This window comes from Aquila chrysaetos, chromosome 5, assembly GCF_900496995.4.
Source record: "Aquila chrysaetos chrysaetos chromosome 5, bAquChr1.4, whole genome shotgun sequence".
NCBI lineage: Eukaryota > Metazoa > Chordata > Aves > Accipitriformes > Accipitridae > Aquila > Aquila chrysaetos.
The window spans coordinates 75,115,734-75,134,913 of NC_044008.1; the positions used below are offsets into that span (position 1 = coordinate 75,115,734).

General features: G+C 69.2%; 3 protein-coding genes across 14 annotated transcripts; 2 read left to right on the forward strand and 1 right to left on the reverse strand.

Annotated features, from left to right (window-relative positions):
* The first annotated feature begins 1,251 nt into the window (after positions 1–1,251).
* Positions 1,252–8,426, forward strand: KIF19 (kinesin family member 19). Of its 10 annotated transcripts, none has more exons than XM_030015503.1 (19): positions 1,252–1,415; positions 1,479–1,559; positions 2,968–3,078; positions 3,202–3,289; positions 3,377–3,513; positions 3,680–3,805; positions 3,900–4,082; positions 4,181–4,327; positions 4,430–4,552; positions 5,002–5,140; positions 5,208–5,361; positions 5,447–5,633; positions 5,856–6,126; positions 6,344–6,438; positions 6,510–6,667; positions 6,746–7,011; positions 7,079–7,374; positions 7,610–7,787; positions 7,864–8,426. In XM_030015503.1, the coding sequence occupies exons 1-19, from the start codon at positions 1,401–1,403 to the stop codon at positions 8,052–8,054; spliced, it is 2,946 nt and encodes a 981-aa protein (XP_029871363.1). In that variant the 5' UTR covers positions 1,252–1,400; the 3' UTR covers positions 8,055–8,426. The 10 variants fall into 10 exon arrangements, 9 of the variants coding, with proteins under 9 accessions (XP_029871363.1, XP_029871362.1, XP_029871359.1 ...); XM_030015502.1 differs by having other exon boundaries at positions 7,899–8,426; XM_030015500.1 differs by having other exon boundaries at positions 1,253–1,415; positions 6,746–6,851; positions 6,924–7,011; positions 7,610–8,426.
* A 96-nt stretch (positions 8,427–8,522) lies between these two features.
* BTBD17 (BTB domain containing 17) lies at positions 8,523–12,505 on the reverse strand. 2 transcript variants are annotated; one of them, XM_030015507.2, is made up of 4 exons: positions 12,246–12,432; positions 10,673–10,949; positions 9,090–10,216; positions 8,523–9,051 (listed from the first exon to the last, which is right to left on the reverse strand). In XM_030015507.2, the coding sequence occupies exons 1-3, from the start codon at positions 12,337–12,339 to the stop codon at positions 9,136–9,138; spliced, it is 1,452 nt and encodes a 483-aa protein (XP_029871367.1). In that variant the 5' UTR covers positions 12,340–12,432; the 3' UTR covers positions 8,523–9,051; positions 9,090–9,135. The 2 variants fall into 2 exon arrangements, with proteins under 2 accessions (XP_029871367.1, XP_029871366.1); XM_030015506.2 differs by having other exon boundaries at positions 8,523–10,216; positions 12,246–12,505.
* A 3,007-nt stretch (positions 12,506–15,512) lies between these two features.
* On the forward strand, positions 15,513–19,150 carry GPR142 (G protein-coupled receptor 142). 2 transcript variants are annotated; one of them, XM_030015508.1, is made up of 3 exons: positions 15,513–15,785; positions 17,249–17,404; positions 17,898–19,150. In XM_030015508.1, the coding sequence occupies exons 1-3, from the start codon at positions 15,617–15,619 to the stop codon at positions 18,764–18,766; spliced, it is 1,194 nt and encodes a 397-aa protein (XP_029871368.1). In that variant the 5' UTR covers positions 15,513–15,616; the 3' UTR covers positions 18,767–19,150. The 2 variants fall into 2 exon arrangements, with proteins under 2 accessions (XP_029871368.1, XP_029871369.1); XM_030015509.1 differs by lacking the exon at positions 15,513–15,785 and having other exon boundaries at positions 16,912–17,349.
* Positions 19,151–19,180: the final 30 nt, after the last annotated feature.

Sequence of the window (19,180 nt, forward strand, 5' to 3'; positions counted from 1 at the left end):
GAGGGTGGGCACGAGCTGTCGAAACCATCCTGCGTCTGCGGGGTGGGTGCACGGCGAAGCGGCCGGGTGCAGGTCCTCTCCTGGCAGCATGGACAGAGGGGGAGAGGGAGTTCCACCTGCGGCTGTGGGACTGAGTGGGGGACAGGGCTCGTGGTCCCCCAGCCCGCAGCTGAACGCTGCCATGTCCCAGCACAGCCAGCGCCCGAGCTGGGAGGCGCTGCCCAAGGGGCAGGTTCTTCCCCAGCTGCGGGAAAGGAGCCGGGCACCAGCCTTGCAGCTCGGCCAAGTGCCTCGTTAAGGGCCAGCCCTAATTGTACCAAGAACGAGAGGTGGAAAGGCATTTCCCTGAGCCACGCACGGGCTGTGCCCCGTGCGGGACAGGCAGATTTCCATCCAGCTCGTGGCATCCTGACCGTGCCACGGGGATGCGGGCGAAGCCAGGAGAGGGCGCGGAGCGTGGCCGGAGCCACACACGATGCCAGCCGCTGCGTCAACAGGAGCCGGCCACGCTGCCGGTGTTGTGTATGGCTCAACAGCTCCAGGGGATCGGGGCAGACGAGTGGGATGGGGAGGTGCAGCCTCTGCAGTGCCTCCCAGCCCAGGCTGGGGTGGAGGGAACCCCTGGGGCCAAGCCCACAGCCCCCCCAGGGAGGGCAGAGGGGCTCAGCCCCCAGTGCCTGAGGAAGGGAAGGGGGGAGAGCCAGGCTGGGCTGGAGGTGCCCCACTGAGCCCTCCCGTGGGCAGTGGGGGTACGTAGGGACAGGGCTGCAACGAGGGGACACAGTGGGGACCAGTACACGCCACGCACCCTGCACGGGGACCCTCCGCTCGCGGGAACCCCTCGGTCCCCGTGCCCCAGCGAGGACTTGAAGGCTCCGGGGGACAGCGAGGACCAGGAGCTGGCAGCGAGTCCTGGCCGGCGGCACGCTGTCCCCGAGGGGCAGTGGGGACACCTGGATCTAGGGCACCCCATGGCTGCACCCCACAGGGCTGGGACGCAGCAGGAGGGGGGGACGCGAGTGGGACAGGGTGGCTGGCGTGGCTTGCCTGTCTTGTCACCCCGTGGAACAGCCGTCCCTGCTGCACCTTGGCACCGCAGGGCTGGTTCGGCAGATGTTTTCGGGGGACCCGGGGGAGTTCGGGTGCACAGAGGCACGGCGACAGCCCCCCGCTCCCGCTGTGCCATCGCGGGCTCACCCATCCCCGAGCCACGTCAGCGAGGGGCCAAGTGCCAGCAGGAGGGCACGCTGCCCGGCTGCCCCTTTAAGGCCAGTCCCAGCGGTGTTTGCTTTCGTCCCAGGAAAATGAACCTCTAATTGCAGTGCCCGACATGGGGGGGGGGTCCCGGGGGCTGCATTGCCACTGCACCACTGAAGCCTCGGCTGCCCGATCCCGCCGCGATGGCTCGCGTGCAGGTCCGTGTCCCCGTGTCCCCGTCCCCTTCCCCGCCACCCCACGCTCATCCCAGTGTCTCGCAGGTGGCTCTTCGCATCCGTCCGATGAGCGCGGCCGAGCTGGCGGAGGGGGCCAGGCCCATCGCCCACCGCGTGGACGAGCAGGTACGGTGGGATGGGGACACACGGGTTCGTCGGGCACCACCCGGCCCTGGTGCTTTGCCCCCCGCCTGCCCCATGCCCATCCCGTTGGGTCAGCGAGGCCGGGTATCCCGGTGCAGGATGCGACCCTCGGCGCGGTGCGCATCCTGGGATGTGCCCGGCGGTACCCAGCGCTGTGCGCGATGCCCACGTGTGCCAGCCGGGGGCACAGGCTGGGGGGGGCACTCTGCAGTCTCACAGCCCCTGCAGGAGACCCTACAATAACAAAGCAGCAGGGTGGGAAACTCGGGGGGGGGGGGGTCTGGGTTAGGACTCCCACCTTCCTGCAGTGCTGTGAGACCCCAGTACTGCCTGTCTCTGTCCCCAGTCCTGGGTGGAGGGGGGGCCCGTGCAGGATGGGGGGAGGTGGAAGTAGGGCAGCAGCAGCAAGGGAGCAGCTTGCGTTACGGGAAAGGTCAAAATCTGCATTGGAATGGGAAGCCGGCAAGGATGCCGGGAGCAGGGGACCCTGCGAGGGGCCATTCCACGCAGCGACAGGGACACGCGGGGTCTCTGTGGGGTGCTGGCATCCCCAGCCGCCTCACGATGCCCGGGGCAGCGGGCACCTTGTCTGGCCACGCTCACAGAGATGCCTTTGTGCCGCCGTGCCCAGGTGGGTGCAGGGGGGCAGCCGGCCCGGCAGGTCCCCTGGCACCGCACGCAGAGCTGGCTTTGAGCCCCAGCCAGGCCTGGGGACAATGGGACAATTCAGGAGCACAAAGGGCCCTGCGCCGACGGCACCGGCACCAGCCGGGGCACTTCTTGCATCCCGGCACGGAAGGGATGCCGGCCCCAGCAAAGCAGGAGAGAGATGCCCACAGGGTCCCACGAGGGCTCAGACCCACCGGGGAGCACATCCCAGTGTTCCCACCCATGCCAGGGTGCCCCACTTGTCTCTGACCCCACTGTCTTTGCCGTGGGCGATGCGGGATACCCGGCCAGGAGCATGGGGGAAGATGCAGCTCCGAGCAAGCCATTCCCCCGTGGGGCACGCAGGCGATGCCCCGGCAGGGTGCTTGGGGCTCCAGGATGGAGCTGCTTGGCAGACGTGGGCTGTCCCCAGCGCTCCCGGGGAGCCATGCTGCGGGGACAAACTGGTGTCGGGGCTGGGGAGAGCATCCTGGTGCATCCGTCTGTCCATGCGTGTCCTGGGGAATCTGCGCTCACAATGCCACCAGCCCATGGGGCTCCCAGCACCTCGTTACGCCTCAGGGCCCAGCCAGGTGCTCATTAGCACCGTTAAAGGCAGGTGCAATGCCCAGAGTGTGCTGTGCCTCCATGGGAGGCTGGAGGTGACCCCGGAGCAGTGGGTTGGTGGGTGCCCCAGACCGTTGCATGCCCCCCGGCCAGCCCTGCTTGCATCCCCTGGCAGGTCGTGGTGCTGCGAGACCCCATGCAAGACCCCAACGATGTCCTGCACGCGAGCCGCTCCCGGGAGAAATCCTACGTCTTCGACGTGGCCTTCGACTCCACGGCCACCCAGGTGGGTCCCTTGGGGCACGGAGGGGGGGATGCGGGGCTGGGGGAGGCAGGCTGGGGTGCCCAGGGCAGCGGGTGGAGGTGGGGGGCAGCAGGACGCACCCCAGAGCCTTTCACCCTCCCGCAGGAGACCGTGTACCGTGCCACCACCCAGGGCCTCGTCGCGGTCGTCATCTCCGGCTTCAATGCCACGGTCTTCGCCTACGGCCCCACCGGTGAGGGGTGTGGGCTTGGGGAGCGGGGCCACCCCCGTGGCCATGGCGGGGGTCCCAGCCCTGAGCGAGTCCCCTCCTCTGCCTCAGGCTGCGGGAAGACCTACACCATGCTGGGCACCGATGGCGAGCCCGGCATCTGCGCCCGCACCCTGGGCGAGCTCTTCCAGGCCATCGAGGACACCAGCGGTGACGTGGAGTACGAGGTCTCCATGTCCTACCTCGAGGTACGGCAGGGGCGCAGGGGGACGGTCCCCCTCCCCGGGGAGGGCAGGGGACAGCGAGTGGCACGTGGCCCCAAGCCAAACATCTTTGTGCCCAGCGCGGGACGCTGTGTCCCCGCGGGTCCCCACGCTGGGAGGGGGATGTGCCCAGCTCCTTCTCCTTGCCCAGATCTACAACGAGATGATCCGGGACCTGCTGAACCCCTCGCTGGGCTGCCTGCAGCTGCGGGAAGACGCCGGTGGCACCGTCCAGGTGGCCGGCATCACCGAGGTCTCCGCCATCAACGCCGACGAGGTGACCCAGCGGGTGCTCACGCGGCATGGGGGGGGGGGGGGGGGGAATCCGGCAAGCCCCCCCCCCCCCGCCCAGCGCTGCCCGTCTGCCCCAGGTCATGCAGCTGCTGGCGCGAGGGAACAGGCAGCGGACGCAGGAGCCCACGGCCGCCAACCGCACCTCGTCGCGCTCCCACGCGGTGCTGCAGGTCACCGTGCGCCGGCGGCACCGGGGCAGGGGGCTGCGCCACGGCCGCCTCTTTATGATCGACCTGGCGGGCTCTGAGCGGGCGGCGCAGGTACGGCACCCGCCTGGGGGGCTGCAGGGCCGGGAAGCCCCCCCCCCCCAGCCCCTCTTTTGCCAGGTTTTTCCCTCTGCCTTCCCCTCCCTGCCCAGACGCAGAACCGCGGGCAGAGGATGAAGGAGGGAGCCCACATCAACCGCTCGCTGCTGGCCCTGGGCAACTGCATCAATGCCCTGAGCCACCGGGCGAGCACCAAGTACATCAACTACCGTGACAGCAAGCTGACCCGCCTGCTCAAGGTGCGGCCGGGGGTCCCGGCTCCCCCCGTCATGGTCCAAACTGGGGAGGGGGCACAGGTTCCCCCCGCCCCAGTCCCTCTTAGCCATGCTCTCCGTGGCCAGGACTCGCTTGGGGGCAACAGCCACACGGTGATGATCGCCCACATCAGCCCAGCCAGCACCGCTTTCGAAGAGTCCCGCAGCACCCTTGCCTATGCCCACCGTGCCAAGAGCATCCGCACCACGGTAGGGCCGGGAACATGGGCACGCTCCTCCCCTGGACCCCAGCCACCCCCTGGCCCCCTCCCCAAGCAGCCTTGGCCTCGCTGCCCCCCAACAAGGAGGGTATGAGGAGTTCACCCCTACGGCACTCCAGGGGTGCCCAGAGTAGGGAAACTGCTTAGGGCACTGCTCTGCCCGCTGTGGGATGCTCAGGATCCGCTCCATGGCCATGTGCTTGGGAATCCTATGGAGACACAGCCATTCTCTGCCTGGGGACCTTGCTTGGGGATCCTACTCAGAGACATACCTGGGGACCAGCTCCACCAGCTCTGTCCCGCTTGGGACCCTATTTGGGAACTGTCTTCAGGGATCCTACTTGGGGACCTGCTCCATCAGCCATGCCCTGCTCAGGGACCCTGTTTGGGGCCGGGCTGTACCGGGGCTATGGGACATTCACACCGGCCCCATCCCAGGTGAGGCACAACCTGCTCAGCGTCTCGTACAGCGTCATGGCTGACCTGCGCAGGGAGATCCAGCGCCTCAAGGGCCAGGGGGACGCTGAGCCGGGGCGGCCGGGGCAGGGCGAGCACCGGGACATCCCCTACATCCAGGGTACGGCACGGCCCCCCACCCTCCCACGGCCCCCCCAGGGCTCCACGCTGATGCCTCGTGCCTCCAGCCCAGGTTCGGCTGCGTGGTACCCGCCCGGAGCTGGGCCGTGTGCGGGAGGAGATGCTCGGTGCCTGCCGGGAGCGGGCAGCCCTGCGCCACCGCCTCCTCCTCCGGCTGGAGGGCACCGCGCTGCGTGCCCAGCACCTCCTCGCCCTCGCCCGGTACATGAGTGTGAAGCCCCCAGCCCCGGGATGGGGTCCACCGGTGAGCCGGGCTGGGGGTGAGACCACGTTTTCCTCCCCGCAGCAGGACGCGGCGAGGCCAGCGGTGGAGCGAGGAGGGGCAGGGGGAGCCGGACGGCCCCGGTGACGGCGAGGGGGACTCGGACACAGGGCACGAGTGGTTGGACGTGCCAGAGCCGCCCGACGTGGCTGTTGCCCACGAGAACATCGCGGCTCTGCTGGAGGAGCAGGGCAGGCTCCGGCAGCGGAAGGTTTGGGAGCCCCGTCCCCACCGGCAGCAGCTGAAACCCCATCACCAGGGAGCTGAGTTTGATGAGTCTCAGCCCAGCAGCACAGGTCCCCCAGCAGCCCCGGGGGGGACATGGATACTCACGGACTGGGGTGTGGGTCAGGGGCAAGGGGCCCTGGCAGGGATGCTGATCCATGGAACGCTGGCCATGGGCAGGGACGGTGACCCCGCTGCGTGCCCGCAGGCAGAGCTGGCGCGGCGTTTCCGGCAAAGCCAGCGGCACGCGCGGCGGCTGGAGGAGGCCCTGCGGTGTCGGAGCAGCTCGGAGGAGCAGCGGGAGGTGCTGGCCCTGCTGTGCCGCCTGCACCAGCTGGAGCTGGATTTGGCAGAGACACGGTCCCACACCCTGCTCGAGGGTGGCCTCCGGCACCCGCCGGCTGCCGCCGCACGACGCTTCAACCGGCACCGGGTCCTCTGCGCCCGCATCATCCAGCAGCAGCAGCAGCTCATCGCCGGTGCGTCCCTCCTGTGACTTCTGCCGTGGCAAGGGGGGGTCTCTCGCGTGTTGTCACGCTGCGAGTCCTGCAGTGTCGCCGGGTTATTGCAATGGGACCTGACGCAATGCGAAGTCCCCCCCGGTGTCGTGACATAGTCACGACACTGCCCCCTGAGCCCGGCGTGGCGTGGTGCGTGGGCTGGTTGATGCCCTCCACCCTGCCCTCTCGCTGGCAGACCACCGGCTGTCGGTGCCGCGGTCGCTGGAGGAGCTGTACCAGACCTACCTGCAGGAGCTGTCGGGCGACCCCGGGGATACCAGCACCCTCGAGGTAGGGCAGGGTGGCCCCAGCCCCCCGCTGCACCCTAAACAAGGCACTGACCCCCCCCGTCCTCCACCCAGGGCACATCCCTGCCCAAGGTCCCGCAGGCGAGCGGCGCGGAGAGCCGGCCGGACTCGGACCGGGACAGCGTGCGGGCACAGAGCTGTGAGCACCCCACGCCACCGCGGCAGGGGCTTTGCCGTGACGCCCTCCCACCCCTGCGCCCCACAGGGGACAGGTAAGGTTGGGCATCCACCCCCCTCCTTTGGCGCGGGGCTGCCGCCTGGGCAGAGGGTCAGGGGTGTCCCCTCTCCAGCAGCCCCCCGACCCCCGTGTTCAAGAAGACCCCGCGGGCGCAGCAGCCGGGGAGCACGGCGGCGGTGCCCACCCCACCTCCCGGCCGTGGCACAGCGGCCCAGGCGGTGAGCACAGCCGTGCCCGCGGCACCGAAGCCCCAAGGTGGGGATGCTTACGGGTGCCGTGTGTTCCGGCACCGCGTGCCACGGGCCAGCCTGAGCACCCGGCACGACTCCTCCCTGGGCGGTGGGACCAGTTCAGAGGCGGCACTGGCAGCAGGCAGGGGTAAGCCGAGCAGCCGTCGGGGCTGGGTGGGTGGCTGTGCCCCGCTGACGGTGCCGCTGTGCCACAGAGCGCCGGGAGATGTCAAGCAGCACCAAGAGCGTCGTGGCTAAGGCTGCCCAGTGCCGGCCCCGCAACTTGGAGAGCACCCACCCGCACCCACCGGGGCCCGCAGAGGAGCAGGGTGGTCCCCGGCTGCGGCACGCCGGCAGCGAGGACAGCCGGGCAGGGACGGCCACCCACTCCCTGGGCACCTGGCTGCGGGCGCGCAAGAAGGGCGGCAGGGAGCCGGGGACGATGGAGGAGTCGCCGGATGGCAGAAGGAGATCGAGGCGGTCACGGTCCTTCGAGGTGACCACCTGTGGGGTAGGTGCAGGCACGGGGTAGGGGGGCGGCCGTGCCCCTGGCGAGGTGGCACTGACTCGACCCGGGAGGCGGTGGGACTCTGGGAGAGCGGAGCCAGCGGCGATGCCATGCCCTGGGGAGGACGGCAGGGTGGGAAGGCCACTACCAGCTCCCCTTGGCATCCTTTTGCCCACCATTGGGGTGTCAGCGCCCTATGGTGTGTGTCCCCCCCTCACGTCACGGTTCTTCCCCAAAGCGCCGTGCCCATGGACCCTCTCTCCGGCAGCCGGTGACCCCCAGGGGCTCCCTGCTGCCGTCCCCAGCGCTGCAGAGCTGCTCTGAGCACGCCATGCCGGTAGGGGTGCCGGCAGCCAGAACTCGGGGACCCCCCAGAGCCCTCCCTGCACCAAAGCCCCCGCACAGCCAGCTGCCAGGTGAGCCCCCGGCTGGGAACGGGGTGCAGGGGCCATCGCCCCCACCCTGTGCCCCAGCCCAGCACCCCTTCCCCAGGTGCTGGGGTCCCGTCTCTGCCTCTCCCCCTCCAGCTCCCCACCACCTCCAGGAAGGGCCAGCACCCGCTGCTCGGCTGCGTCACCAGGAACGGTGCCAGGGCCCCCTGGCAAGGACAGATGGAGTCACCGGTACTGAGCCAAGTGCCTTGCCTGAGAGGGGCCGGATCCTGTGCCAAGCCAGCGGGCTGAGCGCCCGTCCCGCCAGCCCCAGCACCGTGTGGCAGCCCCCGTGCTGAGGGCTGCCTGCGGCACCTCGTGCCCATGCAGCCCCCCCCCGTGCCAACCCTGCTGGGGGCGAGGGGCAGGGGGCCAGGTCTCCCCATGCCAAACCCCACCCCGAGGCAGGGACCCAAGTCCCCGGGGAGGGACACAGCCGTGCTGAGCAGTGACCCCAGCCGGAGCCATGCGGCTGCTTGGGGAAGGACCCCTGCGGGTGCTCAGCACCCGGGGGACACAGCCACCCACCTAGCACCGCCAGGTACCGACGGGACCACCTGGGTGCAGGGCGTCTGAAGGGGTCTTTGTCCTTCCGAGGGGTTACATTAAAAGGAGACGGGCTGAGCTGGGGACTGGTGTGACTGCTGTGCACAGCCTGATGTGCCCCTGCCCGTCCCCGAGGACAGGGAACCCCCCAAAGATACCCCCACACTCCCCACACTCATTTTCTGCTTTTATTTGGAAAGGGGGGTGGGGGGTGCCCGGGCAGGGATGGGGCAGCTGCCGGCCATGAGCGGGGACGGTGCCCCCCAAGCCTCCTCTGCCGGGGGACGCAGCCGGACCACCCGCCCCAGCCTGGGCAACGCACCCAGCTCACCGCCGAGCCCTGGGTGCCGCTGCCGGGGTACCCGTGCCGGCAGCCGGATCCAGCGCCGCCACCTCGCTGCCTGGTACAGAGGGACCCCAGTGCCACAGGGGTGGCATCGCAGGAGGGACGGGCTGTCTCTGTCCCCATCCTCTCGCCCGTTGGGGTTTGTGAGCCCAGGACGTGCCCGTGGCCGTGGGCTGCACATTTTGCCTCCTGTACCACCTGCATGGGGCTGGGGGGCTCCCAATGTCCCCCGTCCCCAGCTCCCTGCAGGCATCCAGGGATGGCAATGGGGACGGGAGGTGGCAGGGGGACAATGGCGGAGGGGTGGGCGGCAGAGAGCAGCCCTGGGGTCATTCCCCCCCCCGGCACGGGGACCTCCGTCTACCTAGGAGCAGGAGGACCAAGCGCGAGCCCCGCTGCGGGGCTGGGGACAGTCCGGCGGCAGGACCCGGCTCTGCCTCGTTACTTCTTCACTTTGATGAGGGAGTGGTAGACGGGCTTGATGATGATGTGGAGGTGCAGGGAGTTGTCGATGAGGTACTCGGAGGTGCGCTTCTGCAAGTCGGCGTGGGCGAGGAAATCGGCCGCCTCGTCCGAGCTCTGGTGGAAGCTGTAGGCGTGCTTCACCAAGACGCGGCCCTGCTGCCGCACGCCCACCAGCACCGTCTTCTGGAAGCTGACGCCGGCAAAGTCGGGGCTGCTCATGGCCGGGGTGATGACGAGCCGCGGGCGGCCGTCCTCGATGCGCACCGGCTGGACGGCACCCGAGACCGAGTCCGAGTAGACGGGACGCAGGCTGACGGGCAGCCAGCGCGGCGAGAAGAGGACGTTCCAGGTCACCCGCTTACCGGCGTCGTGGCTGCTGGGACCCAGCTGGGTCTGGAAGCTGGTGCTGCGGTCGTCCCGTGCCGGGTTGTTGATGACCCACTGGGAGCCCCAGCTGGGTGCGAGGTAGTTGCGGGGCAGGAACATGCTGCAGTTGACATCGAAATACTTGGCAAAATGGAGGGGGGAGGCGGCGTGGAACTGGAAAGCCTGGAAAAGCAGGTCCTGCACCGCGCTGTAGTGCCGCACCAGCACCGCCGACTGCGCCTGCAGCCGGAAGAGCTGGCTGGGCGCGATCATGGGGTAGCGGATGGCGCGCAGCACCCGTTCGGCCACGGGACCCTCGGGCTGCCGGCGATTCAGCCAGCCCTCCACGGCGGTGTAGAGCTCCAGCTCGCTGTGCAGCACCAGGTCGGAGCGTTCCAGCAGCAGCAGCAGCAGCTCCACGCTCACCGAGCCCCACTCGGCGCTGCCCAGCACGGCCGAGAGGTTCCAGGCCAGGAACTGGAGGCAGCTCTCCTGCAGCGCCGAGTCCCCGATGCGCACCGCGTAGTGGTACCAGGCCACCACGTGGCCCTGGCTCGACTCGCTGGCCAGGTGGGTCTTCATGTAGTCGGCCACGCCGCGCTGCAGCCCCCACACCCGGTACTTGCTGGCCAGCTGGTGCATGGGGATGGCTTGGTGCAGCAGGATGGAGACCCCCCCGCAGTACAGGTACCTGGGGCAGAGTGCGGGGTGGTGACGCTGGTGTCCCCCGATCCCCTTCCCTGACCAGCTGCAGGGTCCGGTAGCACGGTCCCCAGAGGAGCATCCCCCCTCCTTGGCCACATCCCTCTGGGTATCCCCATCCCATGGGGTCCCCAGAGGAGCATCCCCCCTCCTTGGCCACATCCCTCTGGGTATCCCCATCCCATGGGGTCCCCAGGGGAGCATCCCCCCTCCTTGGCCACATCCCTCTGGGTATCCCCATCCCATTGGGTTCCCAGGGGAGCATCCTCCCTCCTTGGCTGCATCCCTCCCAACATGCCCACCTCATGGGTCCCTGTGGTCCCCAAGGGAACATTTCCCCTCCTTGGCTGCATCCCCCCGGGCATCCCCATCCCGTGGGGTTCCCTTGGTCCCCAGGGGAGCTACATCCCTCCTGATGTCCCCATCCCACGGGGTCCCCACGTACCTGATAAACTTCTCAAAGAGCGCAGCAGTCTCGGGTGGCTCGTGCAGGGTGATGACGCTCTGGTTGCGCAGGAGGCTCTCGAAGACCTCGCTCTGGAGGCTGAGCAGCAGCTGGTGGGTGTGAAAGACCTTGGCCTCGTCGGAGGCGGCCGTGCGCACCCGCAGCACCGAATCGCTGCCGTTGCCGTTCTGCAGCAGCTCCTGCAGCCGCTGCAGCAGCGTCAGCGAGTGGTTGATGGTGGCCGCCGTGGCATCGCCGCTAAGGTCGGCTTTCTGGGCTGTGGGGAGACAGGACCGTCCCGGTGCTGCACCCTGGGATCCGGGCACGGGGTACCGGGGCACGGCAGAGCGGGGCACGGCTGTGGGGCGATGCATGGTTGACGGGGGCCTGGGGAAGCCTGGCTCTGTGCGCATCTTCCCTTCGCTCTCCCCAGTGCCGAAGGGCTAGCTGGTGCCAAGGGGGTGTGGGGAGGATGAGGGGACATGGGGACATTTGTGTCCTTAGGAGACAAAAAACTTCTTTTCTGCAGCAGAAGGGTTGAGACCACCATGTCCCAGGCTGGGACGTGCTGGGAAATGGCCCTGTGCCAGGCAGCGCTGGCTCGCAGCCCGGTCTGCCAGCCCCAATCCCATCCCCGCTGAGGGCAGAGCAAGCCCTGGGCATTGCCCCCGACCCCCCACGTCCCGGATTGACACATGGGGCACACAAGAGCCCGCCCGTGAGTGTGGGGAGCCAGGCACGCTCTGCCGCCGCACCCAGGGACGGCATTCCCGCGGTCCGAGCAGCCTGGGGACACCGGCTGCCCCGGCATCGCTGCAGGTCAGTGCCGCTGAGCAGGCAGCTGCCGTGCCGTGCCTGCGCCCGGTGCGATCCCTGCCTCCTCGCTGATGCCGTGAACTGGCACCTCCTGCCCGGCAAAGTTTCGCTCCCCTCCTCCAGCTGTGTGTGCCGGCAGCCCAGCCTGGTCCCAGCTTCGGCACACACCGGGGGCAACCGTCCCGCCGTGTCCGTGTCCCCGCAGCGGCAGGCTCCCAGTAGGGATAGGGAACAAGGCAGGGGTCTCCGTGCTCCTGCGGGCACGAGGAGCCTTCCTCCCTCTCCTCCTCTCCCTCATGCCTAGCACAACTCCCACCCCCTCCCCGGAGCATCCTTCCCCCAGGGTGAATTTGGCCCCATCTCTCTCAAATCCCCATCTTGCCGCCCGGCGAGCCGGCGGATTACCCTTCCCAGCGACGGCTTAAGTCCGGCTGAGCGGGGATGGGGAAGGGGATCGGGAGCCCCTCGCCCCGCGGTGCCAGACATCGATGCCCGCGGCACCGAGCGCAGCCCGGCTCTTACCCCCTGGCACCTCCTGGGTGCCGTGGGACACGGCTGTGGGGCACGGCACATCCAGGAGCCGCATCCATCCCTCCCCAGGTGCCGCGACGGCTGCTAAAGAACCGCGCTCAGCCTCCCACGGGCATCACCGGCCACCCGCGCCGCGGCCGAGCCCCCACCCCGGCACCCGGCGAGGCCAGCGGGACCCACGGCACGGGGGCCCCTCCACGTGTCCCCCCGCCACAGCTACCCTTACCGGCTTGCACGGTGAGGAGGAGGAGGAGGAAGGCGGCGGCGGCGCAGCCCCAACGGCGAGAGGCTACGGGCCGGGCGCCCGTCAGCCTGGCCATGGCTTCGCAAGCGCATCTGCCGGGTTTCGGCGCCGCACGGGCGTGCGGTGCCCGCCTGGCGTTTATGTAGGCCACGAGCCCTCCCAGCCCGCGCGCCCGCGCCGCCGCATCGATTGGTGGAAACTGGGACCGGCCGTTACCAAGGGAACTGCTTCCAGCCCCCCCCCGTCCATCCCACCCTGACCCCGGACCCCAGCCTCGCACCCCGGCGTGGCGTGACGGGGTGCCCCGGCGAGCCCCGGCGTGGCATGGGGGGCATCTCCGTTTGCCGCCTGCTCCCGCTGCCGCCGGGCGCTGCCGCGTCGTGCCGCGGCCCTACGCCGTGCCGGAGCCTCGTGCGTGGCCGCGGCCCTTTGTGCCGCCAGACCGCCGGGACGCGGCAGCGGGGTCTTTGCATTCAGGGCACAGCTCGGCGTGGCCTCCCCGCTCCCCCCCGGCTCATGGGTATTCATGCCGGCAGCAGACCATCACCATGGCATCCGGGCTGCCGGCAGGAACTGCCTGCCCTTTTCCCAGCCTTTGCAGCCAAGAGGCTGCCTGCACCGTGCGAGTGCCCTGTGCCGGCCTCCGCTGGCGCCTCGCCCGCCCCGATGGCTCTTTGGGGGGGCTTCGCAATGGAGCCGGGGCGGCGTTTGCCCCCCCTGTAGCACTGGTGCCACGCGCCACGGCCGGTGCGGCTCAGGCACGGTGCTGGGGGTGGTGCTGGGTGCCCCCACCCTGCTGCAGGAGATGGGCACCTTTGTGGAGGCATTTGCTGGCGCAGCTCGAGCAAGCGGGGTGGGAGCGGGGAGCGTCTGCACCCCACTTTTGGCCCCAGTGGTACTGTGGGGTGGGGAGCCAGGACTAGGACCCCCAGCCGGGACAACAGACCCCACAAACGGCGGCGGCCTGGCTCGCACGGGCACGGCAGCCCCTTTACCCCCCACCCGGGCTCCCCACGAAGGCGGCGGGGGGCTGCCATGCCGGGCAGGAGCCCCCCCTGCCCCACAGCTTGGTGTTCCCTGGGCAGGAGCTGCTGGGCACCGCGCTCAGCCCCGGGGCGCAGGAGGACCCTGCATGCCGTGGGAGGCAGCGCCTGGGCCCCCCCCCTCCTGGGGACACCACTGGGGAGATGCTGTGACCTTCAGCATGTGGCAGTGCCGGAGCCACGCGGGGGGGATATTAGCGGTTCCCGGTTATCGAGTGAGTATCTGTCCAGGCTGATGGGATTAGCGCTGGTGCTCGTGGTATTGCAGCTCTGCGTTCAGCTGCCGAGCGAGGTGACAGCGTGGCGTGGCTGGTGCCCGTTTCACGCCCTGCTCCCTCCCCGGGACCCACGGGGAGATGCCGTGCCATGGCCGGTGCTGCCAGCACCAGCACCCTGCAGCAGGAGGGATGCCATGCCATGGCCGGCGGGATGGGGGAGCGAGCGGTTTGCAGGGGCGAAGGCAGCCCACCGCGCATGGAGTGGGGTAGGATGGCGGTGGCTTGGGCTCCATGCCAGGCAGGGGGGCTCTGTCTGAGCGGGGGGTGCTCAGCCTGTCTGCCCCTTTGCATCAGCTTGCCCGGCCCTGGCCTGGTGCCACCCGGTGCTGCCGCCGCGGCCGGGGGCTGCTTTCGTGCCAGCGAGGGTTTCTGAGGACAGGTTCTCTTTGGGCTCACGTGGGAGCCGGAGCCAGAGCGCCTGCATCCCTGAGGAGGATGGGGACGTGGGGCCGAGGAGCCCCATCCCCGAGCACAGCCGTGGCTCGGGGGGGTGAGCCAGGGGCCCGGGTTTAGACAGGGTCTCCAGATGTTGAGCGTGGGCAGATGTTGCCGCAGCTCCCGGGGGGATGGGGATCACCCATCTGGCCCTGACCCATGGGTGGAGGGGCTGGGGACAAGCCGCCCGGCCAGCACTGTGCCGTGGTCCTGGGAGTCCCCAGCCCCTCGCAGGGACAGGCAGGCGATGCCATGCCTGGCGTGGGGCCGGGGCTCAAGCTCTGTGGCCCCGTGGGGCAGGGGAGCCCCCAGAGCGCGGTGCAAGCAGAGCACACAGCCCGGGCGGGCATTCCTGCATCACGGCGAGGCGCAGGCCGGCTGGGGAATGAGGGGCCCCCGCCGTGGCACAGCCGGTTAATGGCTCACCGCATCCACCGATGCCTCATTTAACCACCTGCCTGCAAAACAACAGCTTGCCGGGAGCGTGCGCCTGGTGAGTTGCCGGCACGGTGCCAGCCCAGGCTACACGCTACGGCCCAGGGACCCTCGTGTCCCCCCCACGGGGGCATCAGCTGGCCACAGGTCAGGGTGGCATGGGCTGCGGGCCATGGGGGGACAATGGGGCCGGTGCTGGGGGACACGAGGGGACAGGGCATCCATCCCCCAGCCCCTGGTGAGATGGAGAGAGCAGCTGTGCTGGCCCCGGTAATTGCGGCTGTGGCGGCGGAGGCTTGGCTCACCATAGTGACCCGTGCCAGGAGGCTCCTGCCGGCCCCGCGGCTGTGCGCAGGGCATCGCGCCCGTGGGCCGGGGGGCACCAGGGAAGCAGGGGGGAGTCAGGGGTCTAGGTGGCCCCAGGGGCGGGCAGGGGACATCAGTCTTCCCACCCCTACCTGTGCTGCTGGGGAAACTGAGGCACGGGCATGCTTTCCCTCCGGTTTGGGTCATCAGCGTGCCCTCTGCACGCCGGAGCTGTGCCAGTGGGCACCCAGGCACACACAGAGCAAAGCCCAGCAGGGACACACAGGCGGGCACGCAGGGATTCACACACACACACGCACGCTCATGTGCACGCTCACTCGTGCACACACAAACCCACTCCTCTGAGTCCCCGAAGGTGGCTGCGGATCCTGGCTGCCTGCTTGCAGAGAGCAGGGGGTGGGGAACCTGTGCCAGCCCCCCAGCACCTCACCAGGCTCGGGCAGCCCTGCCTGCCTGCACCCACCTCTGCCCGGCCCCGGCCCACCTCAGGGTGGGCAGCAAACCCAGAAGTTGGGGCTCCAGCACCCAAAGGCGGGGAGCTGGGGGTCCGAGCACAGGAACGATGCACCCCAGCTTGGTGACACAGGCTTTTGTGTAAAATGGGGGGTCCAAGCTGTCCCCAAGCACACGGACCACCATCCCTATTGCTCTGGGGTGGGACGAGCTCTGTCACCATCACTCGGGGCTGGAACAGCACCCCAGGTGACCCCATCCTTGGCACCCATGGGAGCAGCGAGGCCCGGGGACGTCCTCCCGCCCCGCTAGCCCTGCCCGTGGCTCTGCCCACGCCGCTCTCCCTCCGCCCCGCGTCCCTCGCTCCCCGGGAGGCTGTGCGATGCTGCGGGTGCCGGAGGGGACACGGTCACCGACGGGGACACAGCCACCGGTGGGGACACGGCCACCAACTGGGACACAGCCATCCGCAAGGACACGGACACCGGTGGCTCTCCGGGCCCAGGGAAGGTGGCACCTCACGCCCGGTGGGTGGCACGGGGGCCACCAAGGTGAGAGCCCATCTTCCACAGGGCTTGGGGAGGGGGACCCCGGGCAGGGGGAGGCAAAGCGGGCACCAGACCGGACGCAGACCCCCACCCACAGAGCAGACAGGACCAGGGCTGAGAAAGGGTTAATGCGTTCCGGCCGCAGCTGCAGCAATCGATGACCCAGTTCCCTGGGGGACATGAAGGGACTGGACTTGCCCCTGCTGATTAGCCAGATCTAATTTACAGTTAATTGGCGTCCCCCTCCGCATCCCCAACCCCCAGCCCGGGGCTCTGCTCAGGATCCCTGCTTCCATCCCGGCCGGACGCAGCGGCGAAAGCCCCCCCCCGGGCTCCCGGGGCCGGGGAGAGGTGGGACCCCCCCACACACACACACACAGCCCCCACCGGCACTGCTGGGGGGGGGCAGGAACGGGAGCAACGGCGGGGGGAGACGTGCCCCCCCCCCGGCCCCGGAGCGGTCGGGGGTCTGCGGTGAGTGGGACTGGACCAGCTTGGGGACCCTGTGGCGCCAGGGTCGGACTGGGACCCCAGCGGTGCCCAGTACCAGCCCCCCCTGGCTCAGGACCCCCCCCCCCGGGCTCAGGACCCCCCCCCTGCACCCCGCACCCTCCTCCGGCACTAGGGTCCGGAGGGGTCGCGGTCCCCCTCGGGAGATGCTAATTTTTTTGTTGGGGGGTGATTCTGACCAATCAGAACGCAGCGCTCAGGTTTGGCCTCCCCATTCTCGGAGGACGCCTCTCTGATTGGGTGAAGCCTGGACCCCGCTAGCCAGTAGGAGCGCACGGCTCGGGAGGGGGGTGGTGCCGCCCGGCTTTATGAATGGTCGGGGGTAGCGTGGGCCCGATCCGGGCGCGGGGCACGGGCAGGGGCACGGGCAGGGGTACGGGCAGGGCCGCTGCCTCATGCGGGCCTGCCTGAGGAGCTGGCAAAGGACCCGGCTGGCAGCCTGGAGGTGGCCAACCCCCACTTGGCACCACTGGGACCCCCCTCCAGCACCCTTGGGCCCCCCCTCCAGCACCTCTGGGTCTCCCCACCACCGCTGGGTCCCGGCGGGTGGCATCCAGCCCGGGTCGGGAGCCAGGACCTCAACCCCCCCCCCCCCCCCCCCCGCAGCCCCCCAAGAACATGGTGTTTTAATCTGGTTTTCTTCAAGGCGATAAATGGGCCAAGGGGATAAACAAGGAGCATCTCCGGTAGCGGGGCCACCCTCTGCTGCAAGGATGGGGACCGTCACCCCAGTGTCCCCACGGGGACTGGATCCTGGGTCCCTTGTCCTGCAGCATCCATGGACAGCAGGCAGCTCCAAAATGTGCCGTTGCAGGCAGATGTGGCGGCAGACCTGGGGCAACTGCACCCATGGGAGCCAACCCACCCCGCGCCCCCTGTGCCACGTCCCAGCTGAGCCCCCACCCGGGTGCCACCAGGGCCCTCGGCCCCCTGACGCTGCCTGTGTCCCCTCGCAGCCAGTCCGTGGTGGAAGGCGATGGTCCCGGTGCCCAACAGCACGGCGGTGGTGTGGGCCAGCGAGGCGGCACAGCCGGAGCCGGAGCGGTCACCCTGCATGGTCGGCATCTTCCCCATCGTGTATTACAGCGTCCTACTGGGGTTGGGGCTGCCAGGTGAGGGGTCTGGGGCAGGGGGGGGCTGCCCAGGAGCGTGGAGGACAGCACCCATCTTGCATCATCTGAGCTGTGCACCCTCAGCCCAGCCTGTGCCCTCAGCTGCCAGCAGAGCCTCAGCTCCTGTCCCAAACCCAGGGGTTTTGGGGATGGGGAGGAGAGTCCCCAGGGGTGGGGGAAAACAACTTGCTCCCCCCAGCCTTAAGGCCAGCCGTGGTTCCCGGCTGTAAAGCCCAGCCCCACATGGCAGGTGCCACAGCAGCAGGGACAGATGGTATTTGTGTTGCTTGGGCTGACACACAGAAGAGATTAATCAGCTCAGCAAATCCCCACCACACCGTGATATTTATAGCTCCCCACCCCAGCTGGGGCCTGGGGCTGCTTGCCCTGCGGCCCTGGGAGAACCTGGGCACTCCTGGGGTCCTGGGTACTGCGGCAGGGGGGGCTGCAAGCCCTGGGGCCTCACCACCACACAACGCTCCCCTTCCTCCAGTGAACATCCTGACCACTGTGGCCCTGTCCCGCCTGGCCACGAGGACCAAGAAGTCATCGTACTGGTACCTCCTGGCCCTGACCACCTCCGACATCCTCACCCAGGTCTTCATCATCTTTGTGGGCTTCATCCTGCAGACAGCCATCCTGGCCCGGGCGGTGCCCAGTGCCTTCATCCACACCGTCAATGTGCTGGAGTTCACTGCCAACCATGCCTCCATCTGGGTCACCGTCCTGCTGACCATGGACCGCTACGTGGCCCTCTGCCACCCGCTGCGGTACCGCACCGTCTCCTATCCCCAGCGCACCCGCAAGATCATCGCGGCTGTCTTCGCCGTGGCTCTGGCCACGGGCATCCCCTTCTACTGGTGGCTGGACGTGTGGCGTGACGCCGACCCCCCCACCGCCCTGGACACGGTGCTCAAGTGGGTGCACTGCGTCACCATCTACTTCTTGCCCTGCAGCATCTTCCTGGCCACCAACTCCATCATCATCTGCAAGCTGAAGCGCCGGAGGCAATCGGGGGGTCGCCGACCCCGCCTGAGCAAGACCACGGCCCTCCTCCTGGCCGTCACCACCGTCTTCATCGTGCTCTGGGCTCCCCGGACCATCGTCATGATCTGCCACCTCTATGTGGCCTCGGTCAAGAGGGACTGGCGCGTGCACCTGGCCTTGGACATTGCCAACATGGTGGCCATGCTCAACACCACCCTCAACTTCTTCCTCTACTGCTTTGTCAGCCAGACCTTCCGCCGCACGGTGGGCGAGGTGCTCCGGGCCCACCTCCGGCACGGTCCCCGACCCGGCAGCCGTCACTTTCTGCCCCCAGCCCTAAAACCGCTGGAGCTGCTGGCCGGCACGGCCCTCTGAGCCAGGGCTGCTGCCAGCCGGGGCAGTGCTCGGCTGGGGGTCCCGGTACTCACCCAGCCCCATGCATCGCACCGGGACCCGGCGAGACCCTGCCCCAGGGATGCTGCCCCCTCGGCGCCCACCCTCCACGGAGCTGGGGGTTAACGCGGGTGCTGGCGGTGGTGGCAAGAGGAGGCGGTTGTGCCCAGCCGGCTGGTTGAGCTCGTTTGGGGCCATCGGGCTGCCCTGCCTGACGGCAGCACCCACCGCACCCCCAGGGACCCCTGCCCGCTCCCTGAGCCGCACCAGGATGGGCAGCTCAGCCCTGCCTGTGCTCAGCCCCTCAGGACACGCACCGTTTGGCCCCCCAAGGAAATTCAGCCATGGGACAGCAAGGACGTGCCCCCAGCTCAGTGGCAGAAGCTGCTGCCTGCC